The sequence below is a fragment of the Eschrichtius robustus genome, chromosome 11, assembly GCF_028021215.1.
Source record: "Eschrichtius robustus isolate mEscRob2 chromosome 11, mEscRob2.pri, whole genome shotgun sequence".
NCBI classification, from domain to species: Eukaryota; Metazoa; Chordata; class Mammalia; order Artiodactyla; family Eschrichtiidae; genus Eschrichtius; species Eschrichtius robustus.
In genome coordinates this window covers 42,479,544-42,499,856 of record NC_090834.1, presented here as the reverse complement: position 1 = coordinate 42,499,856, position 20,313 = coordinate 42,479,544, and the positions used below count along the sequence as shown (strand labels likewise).

The 20,313-nt window shown below is 38.7% G+C and overlaps 1 protein-coding gene across 4 annotated transcripts in view; it reads right to left on the bottom strand.

Moving 5' to 3' along the window:
• Positions 1–352: 352 nt before the first annotated feature.
• Positions 353–20,313, bottom strand: part of MRE11 (MRE11 homolog, double strand break repair nuclease) — a 65,458-nt gene continuing 45,497 nt past the window's right edge. For 2 of the 4 annotated variants that reach the window (XM_068555795.1, XM_068555796.1), the window contains 6 exons: positions 16,547–16,766; positions 15,546–15,629; positions 9,062–9,120; positions 7,137–7,204; positions 3,041–3,119; positions 353–586 (listed from right to left, as the gene is read on the bottom strand). In XM_068555795.1, the coding sequence (XP_068411896.1) occupies positions 530–586; positions 3,041–3,119; positions 7,137–7,204; positions 9,062–9,120; positions 15,546–15,629; positions 16,547–16,766 (567 nt within the window). In that variant the 3' untranslated portion in view covers positions 353–529. Of the gene's footprint in view, positions 587–3,040; positions 3,120–7,136; positions 7,205–9,061; positions 9,121–15,127; positions 15,439–15,545; positions 15,630–16,546; positions 16,767–20,313 lie in introns of those variants that run through there. The other 2 variants (XM_068555797.1, XM_068555798.1) reach the window with 2 other exon arrangements.

The window sequence follows — 20,313 nt, the reverse complement described above, 5'->3', positions numbered from 1 at the left end:
CTAGGATGTCTAGAAGTTACAAAAATTATAAAAAGGGCTAGATTCTATAAGCTCTTTTCCTCAACTTTGGCTAAATATAATAACCTTAAAATACTGACAGTCTTTGATTATAAAGCAGAAACGTTACAATGGTAGATATATTTTAGTCCTTACTCAAGACTGTATTTAAGCAAAGCTCTCACTCGGTAAGACATATACTGATGTATGTCAGAAAAACAACATTCTAAGTTTTATGGAGCATTTACAGAACAGGTAATGTTAACAACCAGATTAAAAAATAAGGAAAACCAATGCTATACTATATACCCTTGAGCTGGGAAGTTTCTCAAATCATGAAGTCATGTTCAGGAAATGATATTCAAAAACATACATTTTTATACATTAGTTTCTCTGTTAAGTAAGAATCATTCAAATTCTTCAGTTAACAGCAATACTCAAAAAATCTTCAAATCTTCAACCGGTAAACTTGTAGTTTACAACGTTTCGATTTTTCCTGAATCTTGAAAACTTCAAACTGCCATTAAATATATTATCTTCTGTTTCTTCTTGAAGAACTAATGTTCATAAAAGGATCATCATCATCATCCTGGAATGACATCCAAATGTAAAATTAGTGACTGTTCCATGCTTCACTGAAACAAGACAGAAGTTCTTATGGGCAAAACAATACCAGTAAGAGCCATTTTCTCCTTTCACATGGGGTAGACTTTCATTTTTCTATTTCCTTTATAAATATGAATAGTTTGTCAATTTTTTTCTCTTCCGTCCTTCCTTAGTAGCTATTTCATTGTTAAAACAATGAAAGTCCAGCTAAATTCTTAGCAAGCATTAAAAATAAAAATTTATCCTGCTCTATATGTGTGTATATATATAAGCCCACAATATATATCATATATATTTCTCTCAACTATTCACCTTAATAAAAGCAAATAAGGCATGGGCAAGACAAAAAAAAAAAAAAACCAAAAAAAACTCTTCAAGGCATTTCTATTAGGTTTTTAAATAGGTTTTTTTTTTTTTTTTCACTTACATTTTATAACTGGTATATCTGATGTTCTGGAAATTCAGAGCCAAAAAAATAATGAAGCCACATGACCTAATTCAGAAATAGCTGTAATTTTTATTTCCATTACCCATTTAATGCTAGAAATAGACAGCTACTCTCAGACTGGTACAAGAAGCAACCTAGGAAAGCAACCTTTCAAATATTTTATTTTGGAAAAATAAGTAGAGGAACTATTTAGTTTCAAAGAGTTCCCATGCTGCTGGGACGTAGATTATATGCATAGTAAGAATAGGCAGGAATATCAGATGTTAACTAAGAATTTAATTAGAATGAAAACTTAACCTTCGATAAGCCCCAAATACATAATTTGATGAGATTAACATAAAATCAGTGATATACATTCTATAACTAACTATTCAAAAGAGAAAGCAAATTTGTAAAGTTTTGATTTATGTTTCTTTTAAGACATTAATAAAAAGGGATAATTATTTGGTGTTAGGCTCTGCTGGTGATATTAACATGTCCCAGTGTTCGCTAAATTAGCTATCTCTAGTGAGATATGGATGCCTTGAGAAACACAAATTCGCTCTCAATTATTGCTTCATTTTCTGCTGCCATGAAAGGCAGAACTCGTTAATAAATCAGAGATAAATCCAAACCATAGTAGAGAATTTGCTAATAGTTCTCCTTTGCAGCTAACATGAACTATATGAATTTCTGTAAGTAACATATAACCACATGTATATCTAGATGCTTTGGAATTAACAAACGGGTCAACAACTGCCCACTTCTCTCCTGGAGGCAACATGCTAGTATTTAATAGGCAGACTGAGCTCATGGTGCCATTTTTCTTTGCAGCCTGAGTTCTGGGGAGTCTTCTCTTCAAGCTGTTTCAAAACCACAGCTGGGACACAGGGAACATGACGGCAGCAGGTGAAACTCAAAATCAAAGGCGTGAGTCATGTGGTACAACAGGGATGAACCTGGAGGACACTATGCTCAGTGAAATAAGCCAGGCTCAAAAAGACAAATGCTGTATAATTCCACTTATATGAAGTATCAGAGTAGTCAAAATCATAATGACACAAAGTAGAAGAGCCCCTTGCCAGGGGCTGAGGAGAGGGGAAAATGAGGAGATGTGGTTCAATGGGTATAGATTTTTCGTTTTGGAACATGAAAAGGCTCTGGAGATCGTTGTACAACAGTGTGAATATACTTAATATTAGTGAACAAACTGTACACTTAAAACTGGTTAAGATGGGGCTTCCCAGGTGGCGCAGTGGTTGAGAATCTGCCTGCCAATGCAGGGGACACGGGTTCGAGCCCTGGTCTGGGAAGGTCCCACATGCCGTGGAGCAACTGGGCCCGTGAGCCACAATTACTGAGCCTGCGCGTCTGGAGCCTGTGCTCTGCAACAAGAGAGGCCGCGATAGTGAGTGGCCCGCGCATCGCGATGAAGAGTGGCCCCCGCTTGCCGCAACTAGAGAAAGCCCTCGCACAGAAACTAAGACCCAACACAGCCATAAATAAATAAATAAATAAATTAAAAAAAAAAAAAAAAAAACTGGTTAAGATGGTAAGTTTTATGTTGTGTGTTTCTACCACAACTGAAAAACACCATCATGTACCACCTTAAATATACGGGAAATGTGTAGAGCATATAGTGAACATTTAATAAACATTCTGTTGTAAAGTAACATCAAAGGCTTTCACGACATCATCACCACTATTTCTCCAAACACAAACACCAGAAGCTGAAAAAACTATTCTGATCCTACTGTTAACTGGGCAAGTTAAATAAGAGCTGAGTGAATATTATATGTTAAGGATCTGCAGGCCTTTCACATCTGAGGTATTTCCATCGATGAGCACTCAGCAGAGGCCACTCACTGACTCAATGTTAACTATGGTTCAAAGGAAGGTGATCAATGAAACTATTTTTAGAAATAATTTTCGGCAACTAGCGTAGCAGTCCCTATTCAGATTTTATAAACATTTAAGAATTATTTAAGACTTAACGTATTACGCTATTACCTCATCTGATTCAAAATCAACCCCTTTAGTGTTGTGGCTTCGGGACATGTGTTTGCTCGATGATGAAGTGCTCAACCACCTGAGGCAAAATATGAGAAAAACAGAGAAAATGAACCAAAGAATTCATCACAGAGGCCTTTCTAGCTAAGTTTTTCATTTTAGTAGCAGCCATGAATAAAAGTAACTAACACATTCCCTTCGAGCTACATTAGAGGCAGTAGGAGCTTAGTGGCAATGAAAAGGACTCTGATGTCAGGGTCTGAATTCCAGTTCTGCCATTTAGGAGCTACATGGCGTCAAGCAGCTTAGCCTCTCTGTGCCGCAATTTCCTCACCTGTAAAATGAGGATGATAAGAATTTTTTAAAGATTAAATGTGTTTATACACTTAAACACTTTGATCAGTGCCTGACACACATGAAGCACGCCACAGATGTTTGCTGACATCATAGTTCTTAGCATATATTAACACGTATCTACTACCATCCTCTACTCCTGAAAATTATGGCAATACTGAAATATTTTAAATCAGATCTCAGTTACGTTTCTGTAACAGGATAAAAGGATCTTAGGAAAGGCTCACCGCTTTCTAGGGTTGCCTCACTGTTAATATTATTTGTGTCCAGTCCGAATAACAAATATTTATTTAGTGCTTGACCCCTGCCAGGTGCTATGATAGGCCCTGGGAAACATCAGTAAGCAAGATAATCAGGAATCTACTTTTATGAAGCTTAACTTGTAGTGATGGAACTCATATTCCTATGTATTTTTACTAACAAAAATTTTAAGTCATCTTAGGACAGGGGCCAGCAAACTTGGCTAGCAGACCAAATCCAGCCTACCTGTTCCTTACAGCCTGTGAGCTAAGAATGGTCTTCACGTTTTGAAATGGGTATATTTAAATGGTTATATAAGCACCTACATAATATCCCCAGTTTTGCCTCTTGGCCCGCAAAGCCTAAAATATTTACCACCTGGCCCTTTGAGAAAAAAGTCTGCCGGCTCCTGTCTTAAATAAAAGCAGTGTTTTTGAACTCTTAGCCCACAGTTTGTTACTATGCTTTGGGATGTTACTACAGCAAACGAAATATATCTAAAGGTCTTGTCTGGACAAACTGTTGAGAGTCAAGAGGTCTATGCATCAGAAGGAAACAGAAAAATCCACAGGCTCTTAGGCACAAAAGTAAAGGACAGGAGGATTTGCCGAGCAAACTTGAAGAGCAACATAGCTTTGGAGGTAGAGGATCGAGGAATCTATCAACCAATCTACCTGGGAAGTCCCCAACTCTCTGTACTTGACCTAAGCAGGAACTGAGCATTGTTGACTTGTTTCCATCATCTGTGACAGGAAGAAGCAGATCAAAAGCATGAAGCCACAGTGCCAAGGCTAGCCACAGCAGGTGAGGCATTGTTGCTGTGAGAGCTGGGGAAAGAGGGGGGTTATAGGAAGAAGCACCCGCTGAGGCCTGACTCTGCTTGCTGATGTCTCCCCAGACAAATAACCAGTGGTGTCCAGAAACAAGCCAGGCATTCTACACCAGGTGCTGGCTCATGTGATCATAGCAGGAGCCCCCAGTTCTGCACCAGAGGACCTCACACACCTACAGACCCAGCCTATGAGAGGTCCCCTATCCTTAGACAGCAGTGGCAGGAAGGGAAGAACGGTTATACCGTTTTGACTGCTGGGTCAAATAAATGGGCTATTGTCCTGGAGGTCAAAAAATGTTTCATTGGATTAGTTTCCTGCGGATGGCTCAAAAACAAGGCAGACAGGGTGTATTACATCGAGTGCCACGGGCTGTAAGTCTTCTCCATTTTTGTACGGATATAACTTGGAGGCACGAGTCAGAACTCCTACCTGGAGATGTTCAGCCAATTATGTCAGTTGTAGCAGCATCACAAGCATAAGAGGACATGTTAAATTGGCCTTGGTACGTAAAAGGTGCCACCAAAATGCTGGCTCCCCCCACTGCAAGGTTTAATAGAATCCCCTCCATCTCTCCTCCTCTACCTGGCCTGATGGGGCCAGGTCTTCTCTTGCTCACTGCTTTAAGGTCGGTGGTGGGGGGAGGGTTGCCACCAGCTCTGTCAAATCTGGAAGGGTCCTTTTATCCCCAGTACAACCATGTAGAGTTTGGTGCAGTTTTTCCAGGGAAAAGTGGGTGGATTTCCACTGCCCATCCAGCAGAAAGGAGTTTTACAGTTGGAAGTTCTCTCCTTTTTAAAGTCAACTACCAGAATATTAGTGCTTTTACTGCTTACCATTCTTCCCATTATTCTTGCTCTATTTCCCTAGCCTGTGATTTCTTCAATAAGCCCTTCTAGAGGTGTTACTATGTGTTAAGTACTGTACTTAGCACTTCCCAAATATTAACTCACTTTAAAGCCTCATAACAACACTTTGAGGTAAATATTATTATCTTCATCTTACAGATGAGGACACTGAGGCACAGAAGTCAAAAAAACTTGCACAAGGTCCACACTCAGTAAGTGGTAGAGCTTCAATACTTTAAATGATGAGTGAAATAACTATACAAACCATGCCATTACTAAACATTTCTTCAAAGACAGCATAACTTGTGTCACCCAGCTGCTGTCATCAGGAACACAAATCTGCCAAGGCTGATTTCAGATTTCTTGCCAAAATGTTCATTTCTAAATCTCCTCTCGTCAATTAAATGATTCTTATTACATGCAGAGGTCTGAGAGCTTAATCTATTATGTGAAGAAGCAAGAGCAAAGGATGGACCTAGAGATTATTGTACTAAGCGAAGTAAGTCAGAAAGAGAAAGACAAAGATCACATGATATCACTTACACGTGGAATCCAAAATACGACACAAATGAACTTATCTACAAAACAGAAACAGACTCACAGACATAGACGACAGACTTGTAGCTGCCAAGGGGGAGGCAGGTGGGGGAGGGATGGAGTGGGAGTTTGGGGTTAGCAGATGCAAATTATTATACTGATACACAGGATGGGTAAACAACAAGGTCCTACTGCATAGCATAGGGAACCATATTCAGTATCCTGTGATAAACCATAATGGAAAAGAATATGAAAAAGAATATGTATATGTACAACTGATTCACTTTGCTGTACAGCAGAGATTAACACAACATTGTAAATCAACTATACTTCAATAAAATTAAAAAAAAAAAAAAAAAAAAGAAGAAGAAGCAGCAACAGCAAAGATGAGTCCTGGAGCAGAATGCTTGGCTCCGTGACTGGCTGTGTGACCTTAGGTAAGTTACTTAGACTACCACGCCTCACTTTCTTCAAAGGTAAAAGGGGGAAAATAGAGTTATAAGTATATTTACCTCCTGGAGTGACTGTGAGCAGCAAATGAGCTAATTCATATGCAAATAAGCTAATTCATATGCAAAGGCTCAGAATGGTACCTGACACATAGCAAGTGCTAAAAGCTGAAAACAGAATATTAACAAAATACAAAGCTATTTTCTGTTAATTGGAGAGGACATAGTACTCCAGCAAGAAAATCACTGGGTAATAAAGGCAAAAGGAAATGAATGACAAGTTATTCAAATTTTCAGTGAAAATACTTGTAATAATGCTGCATTGACTCCACGAACTACCCCTTGGTCTATTTTTCACTTTTGTACGTACGTGACTAGCTGAAAATAAATCTGTTTGACTTCCAGAGCTTCCCTGGTGGCGCAATGGTTAAGATCTGCCTGCCAATGCAGGGGACATGGGTTTGAACCCTGGTCTGGGAAGATCCCACATGCCACAGAGCAACTAAGCCCGTGTGCCGCAACTACTGAGCCTGCGAGCCACAACTATTGAAGCCTGCACGCCTAGAGCCCGTGCTCTGTAATAAGAAAAGTCACCGCAATGAGAAGCCCGCACACCGCAATGAAGAGTAGCTCCCGTTTGCTGCAACTAGACAAAGCCTGTGTGCAGGAATGAAGACCCAACACAACCATACATACATACATACATACATACATACATACATAAATAAAATTTTTTTAAAAATCAGACTTCTGTAGCATAGAGAAATGTATATGTTGAATTCTGGATAATTTTTAATTTTTTCAGATATTCCTTTTTGCAGGAAGTCACTGCACCGACCTTTGATCAGCTTTGGAAGTGGTAGGAAAAATGTCTTCTTCTGTATCTGACTCATCTACCACAATTACCTAAGGGGGAGAAACAGAACAGCAAACAGTCTTTGTGGGAATGGAAAATCTAAATAAAAATGCATTAACTAACGTCAAAAAATATATATTTTTACAAAAAGTTACGAAAAAGGAGGCAGATACCATGTAAGCAATAACCATGAAAACTAAAGCTCTGCCTAACCTCCCCACTAATGTCACTCTTCATTTATAAATGTTTTTTTTATACAACATGTGTGAGCTCACTTCTCTCCTGCTACCACGGCAGCCTGGGTACCTAAACATGCACTTAGATTGGTGAATGACTCACATCGGGTCATGTGCGGACAGTGCCCTGTGATTTTCTTGGGTTCTAATGAGGAACTAGGCTATCGGTACTTCATCTCCAATTTTAAATGAGGTATGAGACTGTGTGGGAAGTACCGGAAGTATCTGTTTTTCTGTTACATTTATCCCTGTTAAATACCACTTGCTACTTTTAAGCCCCATGAAAGATACTTGTGATTCTTCATTCTATCATCCAAATTACTACCTATTCCTCTACATTTTGTGTTATCTTGACACTTAATACACACATTTGCCATGTCTTCATCCAACTGATAAAGCCAAAGAAAAAATAGTGAAAAAAGCAGCACTTGAGACCACCCCCCCCAAGGCTGACATTGAACTATTAATCAAAAACCATTAAATGAAGTTGTCTAAATAGCTATGAATCCAGCCAATATTTCTGCATTTTGTCCATGAAACTATCAGGAGATTGTCTTAAGTGCCTTGAAGGAATCAAATGCCTTCAGCATTCCCTTTATCTACCATTATGTCACCTCAATCAAAAAAATGAAAGAAAAAGTTACCATGACTTGTTCTTTCTGAACTCATGTTCTTGCATTATAAAAGAAAAATCTAGAAGGGAAGCTACCTTGTGGACATGATGATAATTTTGTTTTCAGATATGATCTTGAAGCGATAGCAGGCAATAGTTGAATAGGAATAATGAAATGGAGCTCAGGATAAAAGTTAGCACCAGTATACCCATATATAATTGTATAATAATAAGAGAGGAAAAAAAAAAAACCAGAAGTTTTCTGGAAGAGGAGGTGGTCAATTGTGTCACATACTCAAGAGATCAAGAAGGAGTGAAATTTGAGAAAATGATGGTGGGGCAGTATGATATAGAGCAACGATTCTCAACTAGGTGTGATTTTTAACTCCCCCTCCCATCCCAGAAACATCTGGACATGTCTGGAGACATTTTGATTATCATAACTAGGGGGGACACCCCAGGCATCTAGTAGGTAGAGGCCAGGGATGGTGCCTGGGAAGTAAGACACATGTGTTTTGAAAGAGGGGTAACAGGAGAATCAAGCCCATTCTGGACTCTTCTTGGAATCCAAAGGAAGAGCAGAAGTTTCATGTTAAATCTAGAGCTGAACACAGAGGTCCATAGACTCAGACCTTGTAGCCTGTCTTGAGTCTGCCTTCAGCCATTAAGACACAAGCCAGAGTGTTATGAGAGTATAAGTAACAAAAGGAAGCCAGCAATAAATAAGACCTCTCTCTCTACGCACTGAACGCCCATCTTCAATCATAGTTTTCCATGCATGGACTCTTTTGGTTCAACACTATTATCCTTAAAAATATTACTGGGTACATACATTTATGGGTGTCCAATCATGCGATCCATTATTAAAGAAAGAAAAAGAGAAACCCTCCTCCCACGCAAAAACCCTAGAAGCCCTCAATCTAGATAATCAGTAAAGTTCTCTGCAGTTTTAATGTTCCACATTTTTTCTTCTTTTATTTACTTTGTAGACCAAAGAATTGACAATCATAATGTAGGAAACATAAATTGGTGCACAATTACATAACTTTTTTTCTTACCTCTGAATAATTCTTAGTAGCAACATTTTGGGAGGGCTGCTGTCTTGCAGCTTTAAAGGCTATAATGAAAAAGATGAAACATCCATTATGCTATTCTTAAAAAAGCTTAGAAAAATTTGTACACTTCTTTAGCTGAAGGTTTCCTAAGTCCTAGCTGCAAAAATCCATGATGACTAATTATAAAACCACTTACTATGCTTTAAAATCGGGAGATGGAATTATATGTCTACCAGTCTCATACGATTTCCCGGTTTACTCAAATAAAGTAGTAATAAGCAGTGTTCATAAATACACCTACACTAAAAATATTTTATAGAAAAATACCTGAAGGATAAAATCTGATCACCTAATGGACTGGACTCCAAATATAGTGAAAGTAACCCTCCTCAGGTGTTGCTTCTCTTATGGTTAGCAATCTCTTTCCCTGTGGGAGCCACATGGTTCCAGTAAGCGCTTCCTTATTCTCCTCTACTTTGTTAGAAATATTCAGTACCTAAGAAATAGTCCAGAGGGAATGCTAGAAAACAGCCTACCTTTCATTCCATGATAACTTTCGTATGAATCCTTACATTTTCAGCTTTGTAAACTTGGTTAGAAACATGAAGTTTAGTTAATTTTTATTTTTCCCGAGACCAAAACTGTAATATTTTGATTTTATAGTAAGAAATATATGTTTGGTCTTCATCCACATTTCTGGCAGAGAGCCCCTAAAACCCTAATTTCCTAAAGTAATGAGAGCCATCAAGGTGCTTTTTGCTATGTTAATGAGGTAACTTTGGGACCACAACTGAGGAGGGAGGCTGATTACCAGGGGAACCAACCAGGAATAGAGGGTTCGAACTTTCAGTCCCATCCCCGATTTCTGGGGAGCGAAGAGGAGCTAGAGGTTGAATCAATCACCAACAGCCAATGCTTTAATCAATCATTCCTATGTAGTGGGGCCTCCATAAAAACCCAAAAGGAGGGGGTTCAGAGAGCTTCCAGGTGGTGAAACAAGATGCTTCCACGTGCCAACATGCCTAGACCCCAAACTCAATGAGGACAGACGCTCCTTTGTTCTGGACTTTGCCCTATACATCTCTTCATCTGGCTATTGATTCATATCCTTTCATATCTTTTGTAATAAACTAGTCATCTAGTGAGTAAACTAGTTTCCTGAGTTCTGTGAGCCACTCTAGCAAGTTAATTGAATCCAAGGTAGGGAGTCATGGGGACCTCTGATTGATAGCCTATTAGTCAGAAGTACAGATAACAACCTGGACTTGTGACTGGCATCTGAAGCAGAGGGGGGCAGTCTTCTGGAACTGAGTCCTTCTCCTGTGGGGTCTGATGCTGTCTCTGGGTAGGTAGTGTCAGAATTGAGTTGACTTGCAGGGCACCCAGCAGGTGTCTGAGGACTGCTTGGTGGTGTGGGTAACCACCCCCCCCACCCCAGCCCCCTACACTGGAATTAAGTGCAGATTATTAAAAACCTAGAATAAAATTTAAACAGCCAATTAGAGGTTTAATTTTCTCCTACGCCTTACCAGTTTCCTAATACAAAAAAAAGGTTTCCCCCAAGATAACCCCCAAACTAAACAACAGAGCAAGAGGAGATAAAAAGACAGAGGACTTGAAGAAGTCAAATGCTCAAAGAATCCTACAAAGTCCAAAATTCTCCCAGTCAGAAAACTCAGGAATCTTTCCACCTAGCCTAAATTTATGATTTACTCATTTTTCCTATTCCAGGTTCTATCCCCAATCTTAGGATGTCTACCTGAGAGGAGAAAGGAAAGGCAGAAGCAGAGTTCTTACTCACCCTACTCAATCACTAGCCTCACATCCTACTCTAAAGGCTGGAGAGGGCAACGGAATGAAAAGGCCAGCAATCGTGACTCTTTCAAAAACTATTTCTGCTCAATCGTTATTCACTAATTGACCCCTCAAACTCTCGGCTCCTGGAAGAAACAAGAGCCTTCCTTTCTTTTTATCCCCAATAAATATTTGTGTGATAAATTAACATTATCAGAAAATTAAGCACTCGGTTCTGTTAGGAAGGCAATACATACTGTATTGGGGGTTAAAAGCTCTGGTTTTAGAGTTAGAGCCATGTGGACTCACTAGCTGGGTGACTGTGGCCAAGTTCCTTGGCTTCTTCAAGTCTCGGTTTCCCCACCTATAAAACAGTGTTAATAATACTTCATGCTGAAAATTGTTGACAGGATAAAAAGAGGTAGTTAACGTAAATTGTTTTGGCAAGCGCCTAGATGTAGTAGGTGTTCAAATGATTTCGCTAGTAATAGTGGATGGAGTAGCCGCAGTGGTAACCACGGTAAATTAAATGCAAAGACAGAGGCTTCTTTTATTAACTTAGTCACTATCCTCTGCAGACAAACTTCAGTGGAAAAGTCTGGGCTGTTAACTCTCATTTACAACCGCTGCTGGCTATAAGTGTAATATCTACCTTTCCCAATAAAACTCCAGTACTATTGTACAAATCTTTACACTCCATGGAGCTTGTTATAATAGGATTGAACCTTTATTTATCTCTTCATTCCTCCATTTATAATACGAACGTAGAAGCTATAGTTTAAAGTTGCTTTTGTCCCAAACTTATAGTAACTATAGTTAGTACTCATGGTTATTTTGTCAGAGACCGTATTAAAAAGTCAGTTTCGTTTTTCAAAAAAAAGGCCAATGTTGGAGTTAAACTGCAAAACCATTGGACCAAATCAACTGCATAAAAGACAAATTTAGACTGATTTATAGAAACATCCATTTTCATGAGTTAATTGTAAACGCCGTCACTAATACTAACAGCAGCAGTCATTTATTGGATTCTTTCTAAGTGCTGTGCTCAGTAATGGTTATGCATAGTTCATTTAACACTTATAACTACTCTGGGAAGTTAGTACTCCTCCTCCAGTGGGAGGACACAGTGAATAGGTCATACATTTATTTAATTGAAGTCTTAGAAGGAAAGAAAAAGAATAGCACACAGGTAATATCTGAAGGGATAACAGCAAAGGATTTCTAGAAATGATAAAAGGCACCAGTTCACAGTTTCATGAAACCCAATAAATCCTAAGCAGGATAAAAAAAGAATCACATATCTAGATTCATCATAGTGAAAGTGTAGAACACCAAAGACGGCCAGCCGGAGGAAAAATAGACTACTTTAAAAAAAGCAAAAAGCTAAACTAATAGCTGATTTCTTAATGACAACAATGGAAACCTGAAGACTCAATCTGAGTGACTAATTCTGCCCACTGGTGTCAAGGAAAGTTTCACATAAAACAACAAAGCCATGATGATAAAAGGCAGTTTGGGCTAAGGGAAAGGCAGGTAATTTACAAAGTCTATGCCTCTGTGTTGCACGCTGACCAACTTTTGGTAGTTTAACATGGAAGTGTTCGTATTTTACTTACGATCCTTTTCTAACTCCCTCTGTTTTCTCTTTTTTTATAATAGCTCTTAAAAACATTTCACAAAAGCCTACTATGTGCCAGGCTTTTGGCTTTTTTTTTTTTTTTGGCTGTACTGCGTGGCCTGCAGGATCTTAGTTCCCCAGCCAGGGATTGAACCCAGGCCCTCGGTGGAGTCCTAACCACTGGACCACCAACGAATTCCAAGCCTTTTTGCTTTTAATCTTCAGAGTAATCCAATATGGCAAGATTATTCCCAATGCACCTGTAAACAAACTAGGAGAGTGAGTGACTTGTCCAAAGTCACAAAGCTTTTTACACGTTGAACTCATCCCAGATCGTTTACCGTGCTGTCTTTTTTTTTTTTTTATTAATTAATTAATTTATGGCTGTGTTGGGTCTTCATTTCTGTGCAAGGGCCCTCTCCAGCTGTGGCAAGCGGGGGCCACTCTTCATCGCGGTGCACGGGCCTTTCACTGTCGCGGCCTCTCTTGTTGCGGGGCACAGGCTCCAGACGCGCAGGCTCAGTAGTTGTGGCTCACAGGCCTAGTCGCTCTGTGGCATGTGGGATCTTCCCAGACCAGGGCTCGAACCTGTGTCCCCTGCACTAGCAGGCAGACTCTCAACTGCTGCGCCACCAGGGAAGCCCCGTGCTGCCTTTTTTCACTTCCTTTTCCCTTCTCTGCTTTTACCTTACACCTTCCAAGAATGTCACAGCATCTTTCTAAATGCCATTTTCTAAACGGGAACAGAGACAATATACTTCTAAAGTCAAAAGATAAGGATCTCAGCTGGCCCTACTCAAGTAATGAATAATCCTTGAATAAAAACATAGCAGCAGAACTTCTGATAAGAAGGTTCTTTAAGAATCATTTAATAGAGCTGATGGTTTTATCCTTTCTCCAATGTCATCTGTCATCCAGAAAATATTGAAAACTTCCTCTGATGGAGTCACAACTCACTTCCTTCTGAGGCAGCTTACACCGTCTTTATGTTGGTTGATAGATTATTCCGTATAATGCAAAGACTTCTCTACTGAGAGCCAGTAGCTCAATCTCTAATCTTCTCTTGCTCTGGAAACTAACAGTAGAGTGGTTACCTACTCACTCTGAAGGCCAGAGAATGTGGAATCAATTCAAGCTCTAGAATTTACTAGTTGTGAGACCTTGGATAAGTTGCCTATCTTTTCAAAGCCTCAGTTCCCTTTTTTGTAAAACAGAGAAATAATAAGTGCCTATCCCACTGAGCTGTTGAGAGGCCTGCAGTAATCGTCTCATAAGTATTAGCTATTATTAGTACTATTAGTGGTTTTATCAACCTAGGGCAAATTACTTAGCTCAATTCCCTCGTGTATAAAAGAGGGAGTAGATGAAATTGTTCTTAAGCCTTCCAGGTCCACTTTATCACATAATAAACTTAAATATGTGTGTGATTAGCTTTTCCCATCTATCCTCATTGGGTTGGTAGTTCTTAACCTGGAGCCCGTGGATAGGCTTCATGGGGGTCCCTGAGCCCTTTGAAATGGAGTACAATTGCATATGAGTACTTATTTAAAGGTAGGAGACATAGCTTTCAGAATCCATAACTTAAAATAGACTTAAAACCACTGTCTTTAGGACTATACAAATCAAATCTATTCGATCTTTGACATAACAGAACTTAATTTCTGTAAAGACTTGAATTTTTCCCAGGTTAGATATCCTAAGTTCCTTCTATCAAATTTTTTATATTATATGGTTTCTCTTCTGAATGATCATATAAAGTTGACATCTTTCTTGAAATATGGTTCCAAAAGATGAGCACAGTATTCTTGGCATGATACATCCAATCAATACGAGGGAGAACTTCCTTGCTGTAGGGAAGCATTACTTCTATTAATAGTGCTTAAGGCACCATTAGATTTGGACAGTTAGATCAACCTGCACAACCTTAGTGACCTAAGTCTTTCTTACTTGGTTCCCTGCTAATATCATATACTTCTCTGTGCAGCTGTCCTTTTGGACATAAATACAGTTTATATTTACCCTTGATAAATTTCATCTTGTGAGATTTAGTCCAACTCTCCAATCTGTCAAAAATTAATCTCAAATAATAAGATAATATAAATAAAATACATATGGATATACTCTGAATGGTAGGGAGAAAAAAATATCACCACCTATTTTAACATATATTTTCACAGATCTGACTTACAACTTCCTCTGATCTCATACACTGTAATATTAAAAATAGTTTATTAAATTTTTATATTAAATTATTATTAAAAGTTTATAAAAATAGGTTACCTTAGTTTGAGGCTAATTTTTAGACCACAGCACATACACAAAATCAATTCAAAGAATTCTAACTATAATTTCCCTTAAATGCAGCTCACATGACTCTATACTAACAGTAGAGACGGACAAAAGCAGCATGAGGAAAGAAAGTTTACAGTACATTAAGGAGCAGTTCCTTCTCTCTTAATCATTGTTGATACACTGACCAACTGCCTTTTCCATGTCTTAGTGATCCCTCTATAAAAAGGAAATAATCAAATTTGTCTAAAGTAGGATATAAAAATTAATTTTTAGAGCCCACCCTCTTCAATAGCCTCCATGAATGGCAAAGGTCTTTTATTTTATTTTATTTTTTTATTATTTTTTAAAAATTTTATTTATTATTTATTTATTATTTATTTTTGGCTGTGTTGGGTCTTCGTTTCTGTGCGAGGGCTTTCTGTAGTTGCGGCAAGCGGGGGCCACTCTTCATCGCGATGCGCGGGCCTCTCACTATCGCGGCCTCTCTTGTTGCGGAGCACAGGCTCCAGACGCGCAGGCTCAGTAGTTGTGGCTCATGGGCCTAGTTATTCCGCGGCATGTGGGATCTTCCCAGACCAGGGCTCGAACCCGTGTCCCCTGCATTGGCAGGCAGATTCTCAACCACTGCGCCACCAGGGAAGCCTGGCAAAGGTCTTTTAAATCAGCATAATTTATCCTGTGATTCAACACAAACCAGTAAGGTTTACTCATGGGGTTTCCTAAGTCTTCCTGTGTTGGAATTTATAAGTACCTGCTAGGTGATCTTTTGCAGTTTATACTCACCATCTATAATAGACATATTTCTAGATGTTGACATAGTGGCCTTTGAACTTCTGCCTCGAGTAGAAGTCTCCAGAGCAGCGCCTGCTGTTAGAATAATGAGCGGTCAGTATACAAGTCCATCAGTAGCTAAGGTTTTTTTTGTTTTTTTAAAAAAACACCACTAAATAGTTATGTCAAAACATAGTTTATGTGTAAAATGTCAAAGATATATATAAGAAGAAACATCTAGAGTCTGATCAATCAATTTTCAGAGACCATTCTTAGGCCACACTTGGTTCATATTGTTCCAATTACAATGTAAGGAAAACATTTATAAATGTAAGGATAATGAAAACAATTATCACTAGAAGATGGGGATTTCTCTCCTGGGAGATTTTTAACGAAAGTACTACCCATTTTAACAGCTTATAATTCCGACAGATAAATATTTAATAAAAAAATAATTAAAAAATATTCCCAGGGATGGATTTCTATAATGCATCAGGAAGTCACTGGATGACTATCTTCTATTATTTGGACTATTCAATGACAATAGTACCACATTAGACACAATGATGGCAATTAATTTAATGACTGCTTTAAAAAATCAAACTGTGTAGGGGCAGTTTTCAAAAATAATGATTTTTATAATCTGGAGTTTTCTTCCTGCTGTTAGTGGGCATTAGCTAGACATCTTCCTTAAGTGTTTGCCTCACTATTACTTTGTACATGTGAGAGTAAACATGTCTATTAAATGTTCCCAATGTGTGAGAAGCACTATGAAATTCTCTAAAAAAAAAAACGTGTTAAGAACTATTCAAACTATATGTGCATGTGGCCATTCAGAGTTTATTTACATGAAATGTACATGTTGGAACTACATTAAACACTGTTTTTATGCATTATAAAAATAAATTTTTAAAGGACTGTGTAACTCAGTTCTGCCAAGATGAACACAATTCTGAATTTCCCACACAACTGCCAAGTGTGAATGTGTAAGAAAGACTGTACTCAGTGCTAACCTCTTCCTCTCTGAGATCCTCCTCTTGACACTGGATTCTGCCCTCTTCCTCCTCTCCGGCCTCTTCCTCGGCCTCTTCCTTTGTTGGCTGCTGCTGTGATGCTGTCATCAGAGTCATCAGCCATCTGTTCTGCCAAATCTATACTCATAAGGTCATCAGCACTAAAGGCGGAAGCAGCTTCCTCTGACTGAAATCTGAGGGCTCTGGCCCTACTCATGGCCTAAGAGGGATGACAAGAGGAAAATACACATCAGTAGACAATGCAGCAGCCTAAAAGTCATTAATCCAGTCACTCAGATGGACATTTCATATTGCCAAAGTGTCTAAACTATTATTTTTCACTAATCATGCTAAAAAATGTAAAACAGGAGAAGCTCTCTCCCCCATCAATCAAATTCAGTGCCCACAATTTGTTAGATCAATTTACAATACCATTGATACCTGTAAAATGAGACCTTTTGAAAATGTATAAAATGAGACCTTTTGAAAATGTATATCAAGAACCATAAAATTTCACAGAATCAAAAGTTTCAGAACTGGGAGGAATGTTGGCAATCGCCCCTAATGCAACACCACCATTTGTAAGAGACTGTCATCATTTGAGCTACTTTGTACAACGGGCTCTTGATAAATAACAAGAAAAAAAACTCGAGGTCGGTGGGGAGCAGGAGGCTGCTGCAGGGGAGGTGCCGCGGGCAGCCGGGACACCCGGCTTGGCCGTAACCCCGTCCGGGGCCGGGTGGGACCGCAAGGGCCCATGGCCGAGCCAGCTCCGTTACCTCTGACTTTCAAGGATGTGGCCGTTTATTTCTCCGAGCAAGAATGGCGGAATCTAGAAGCATGGCAGAAGGAGCTTTACAGGTAAGTAATGAGAACCAATTATGAGATTCTTGTTTCTCTAGTGAAGAACCAATTAAAGGAACTGAATCTATAAAGAAAAATAATCTTGTGTCATGAACCCCGTGCCACCCAAGAAGAATGTTCCAAGCATCAAGATCACATGGATGTGGACTTCCATGGTGGCGCAGTGGTTAAGATTCTGCCTGCCAATGCAGGGGACACGGGTTCGAGCCCTGGTCCAGGAAGATCCCACATGCTGCAGAGCAACTAAGCCCACGCACCACAACTACTGAAGCCCACGCACCACAACTACTGAAGCCCACGCACCACAACTACTGAAGCCCATGCACCTAGAGCCTGTTCTCCATAACAAGAGAAGCCACCGCAATGAGAAGCCTGCGCACAACAGTGATGAGCAGCCCCTGCTCGATGCAACTAGAGAAAGCCCACGTGCAGCAATGAAGACCCAACAAAAGATCAAATGGATATGAAGTGGTGTATTAGTGTGGGTTTGGTTCGCATTTCCTTCGTGGCTAATCATGTTGAGCATCTTTTCATTTCTGTATCTTTTCGGAGAAATGTCTATTCAAATACTTTGCCCATTTTTGAAGTGGGCTATTTGTCTTTTTATTGTTGGGTTATAAGTGTTCTCTATTTGTTCTGAATACTGAACCCTTATCAGATATATGATTTGCAGATACTTTCTGTTTCTTGGGTTGTCTGTTCCCTTTTTGATGGCATCCTTTGAAGCACAAAAGTTTTAAGTTTTGATGAATTCCAGTTTATTTTTTCTTTTGTTGCTTGAGCTTTTGGTGTCATATCTAAGAAGCCATTGCCTAATCCAGAGTCACAAAGATCCACTCCTATATTTTCTTCTAAGAGTTTTATGTTTTTAGTGCATATATTTAGGTCTTTGATCCTTTTTTTTCCCTTCTTTGATCCATTTTGAGCTAATTTTTTTATACTGTGTGATACAGGGATCCAACCTCTTTCGCACATGGATATCCAGTTGTCCCTACACCATTTGTTGAAAAGACTGTTCTTTCCCCCATTGAATTATCTTGGCACCCTTCTGGAAAACCAATTAACCATAAATGTCAGAGTTTATTTCTGGATTCTTGATTCTGTTTCATGGATCGATTTGTCTAGCCTTATCCCAGTACCACACTGTTTTAATTACCATTACTTTAGGATCAGTTTGTCAATTTCTGCCAAAAAAAAAAAAAAAAAAAGAAAGAAAAAAGGCAGATGGGGTTTGGGGATTACTGTCATCTAAACAGTACTAAGTCTTCCAATTCATGAACATGGGATATCATTTCATTTATTTAGTACTTTTTTTTTTAGGACTTTTAAAATTACTTTCAGCAACATTTTATGATGTTTATTGTGCAAGTCTTATGTTTCTTTTATTGGGTTTATTCCTAAGTATTTTACTCTTTTTGATGTTCTTGTAAATGGATTTGTTTTCTTAATTTTTTTTTGAAAAATAGTTTTATTTTAAAAGATGCTGAGAGTTCAACCCAGATGAAGACTGAGAATAGGTGTATGGATTTATTTTTTTTAATTAATTTTTTTTGGAGTATAGTTGCTTTACAATGTTGTGTTAGTTTCTGCTGTACAGCAAAGTGAATCAGTTATATGTATACATATATCCCCTCTTTTTTAGATTTCCTTCCCATTTAGGTCACCAAAGAGCACAGAGTAGAGCTCCCTGTGTTATACAGTAGGTTCTCATTAGTTATCTATTTTATATATAGTAGTGTATATATGTCAATCCTAATCTCCCAATTCATCTCACCCTCCCTTCCCCCCTTGGTATCCATACGTTTGTTCTCTACATCTGTGTCTCTATTTCTGCTTTGCAAATAAGTTCATCTGTACCATTTTTCTAGATTCCTCATATAAGCGATATTACATGATATTTGTTTTAGGTGTATGGATTTAAACAAAAGATAGTGATCTCTTTTTTCATGAAATTAAAAAAAAAAGAAAAGAAAAAAGAAAAAAACTCACCAAAAATAGCTGCTATCTCTGGGTGATGAAATTTTAGGGTGCTTTTTGTTTTCTTCATTATTCTTGAATATTACAAATTTGCTACAATGTACGTTTTCTAAAATATTACTTTTATAATCAGAAAAACATAAGCAATAATCTCTTACAAATATATAGTAAAAAGAATTAGGTAGAACAAAACAATTGAAAGCCTGGAAAATCATAAAAACCCGAGGGCCAAGATTTTAACTTAATAAATTTTAATTTGATAAGAAACTGTCTAAAAAAGACAAGTTTGAGGGCTTCCCTGGTGGCGCAGTGGTTAAGAATCCGCCTGCCAATGCAGGGAACACGGGTTCAAGCCCTGGTCCGGGAAGATCCCACATGCCGCGGAGCAACTAAGCCAGTGAGCCACAACTACTGAGCCAGCACTCTAGAGCCTGTGCGCCACAACTACTGAAGCCCGTGCACCAAAACTACTGAAGCCCACGTGTCACAACTACTGAAGCCCACATGCCTAGAGCTCGTGCTCCGCAACAAGAGAAGCCACTAGCAATAATTAGCCCATGCACCACAACGAAGAGTAGCCCCCCACTCGCCGCAACTAGAGAAAGCCCGCGTACAGCAACGAAGACCCAACACAGCCAAAAAAAATAAAAAATAAAATAAATAAATTAAATAAATTTAAAAAAAAAAAAAAAAAAGACAAGTTTGAGACTTAATGAAATATCCTAACTCTGAAATGAATATAGATTTTCTGATTAAAAACAGAATAAGAACAATGCTGCCCTGATCTCTTCCTTTAAACCTATCAAAATGTAACAAGGAGAACAAAAATTTTAAAAATATCTTTTTGAATAAAATTAGAAAATTGCTCCACCCACAAAACACAAAACCTAGGAGAAAGAGTTAATGGGTATAGTGAATATTTGGTC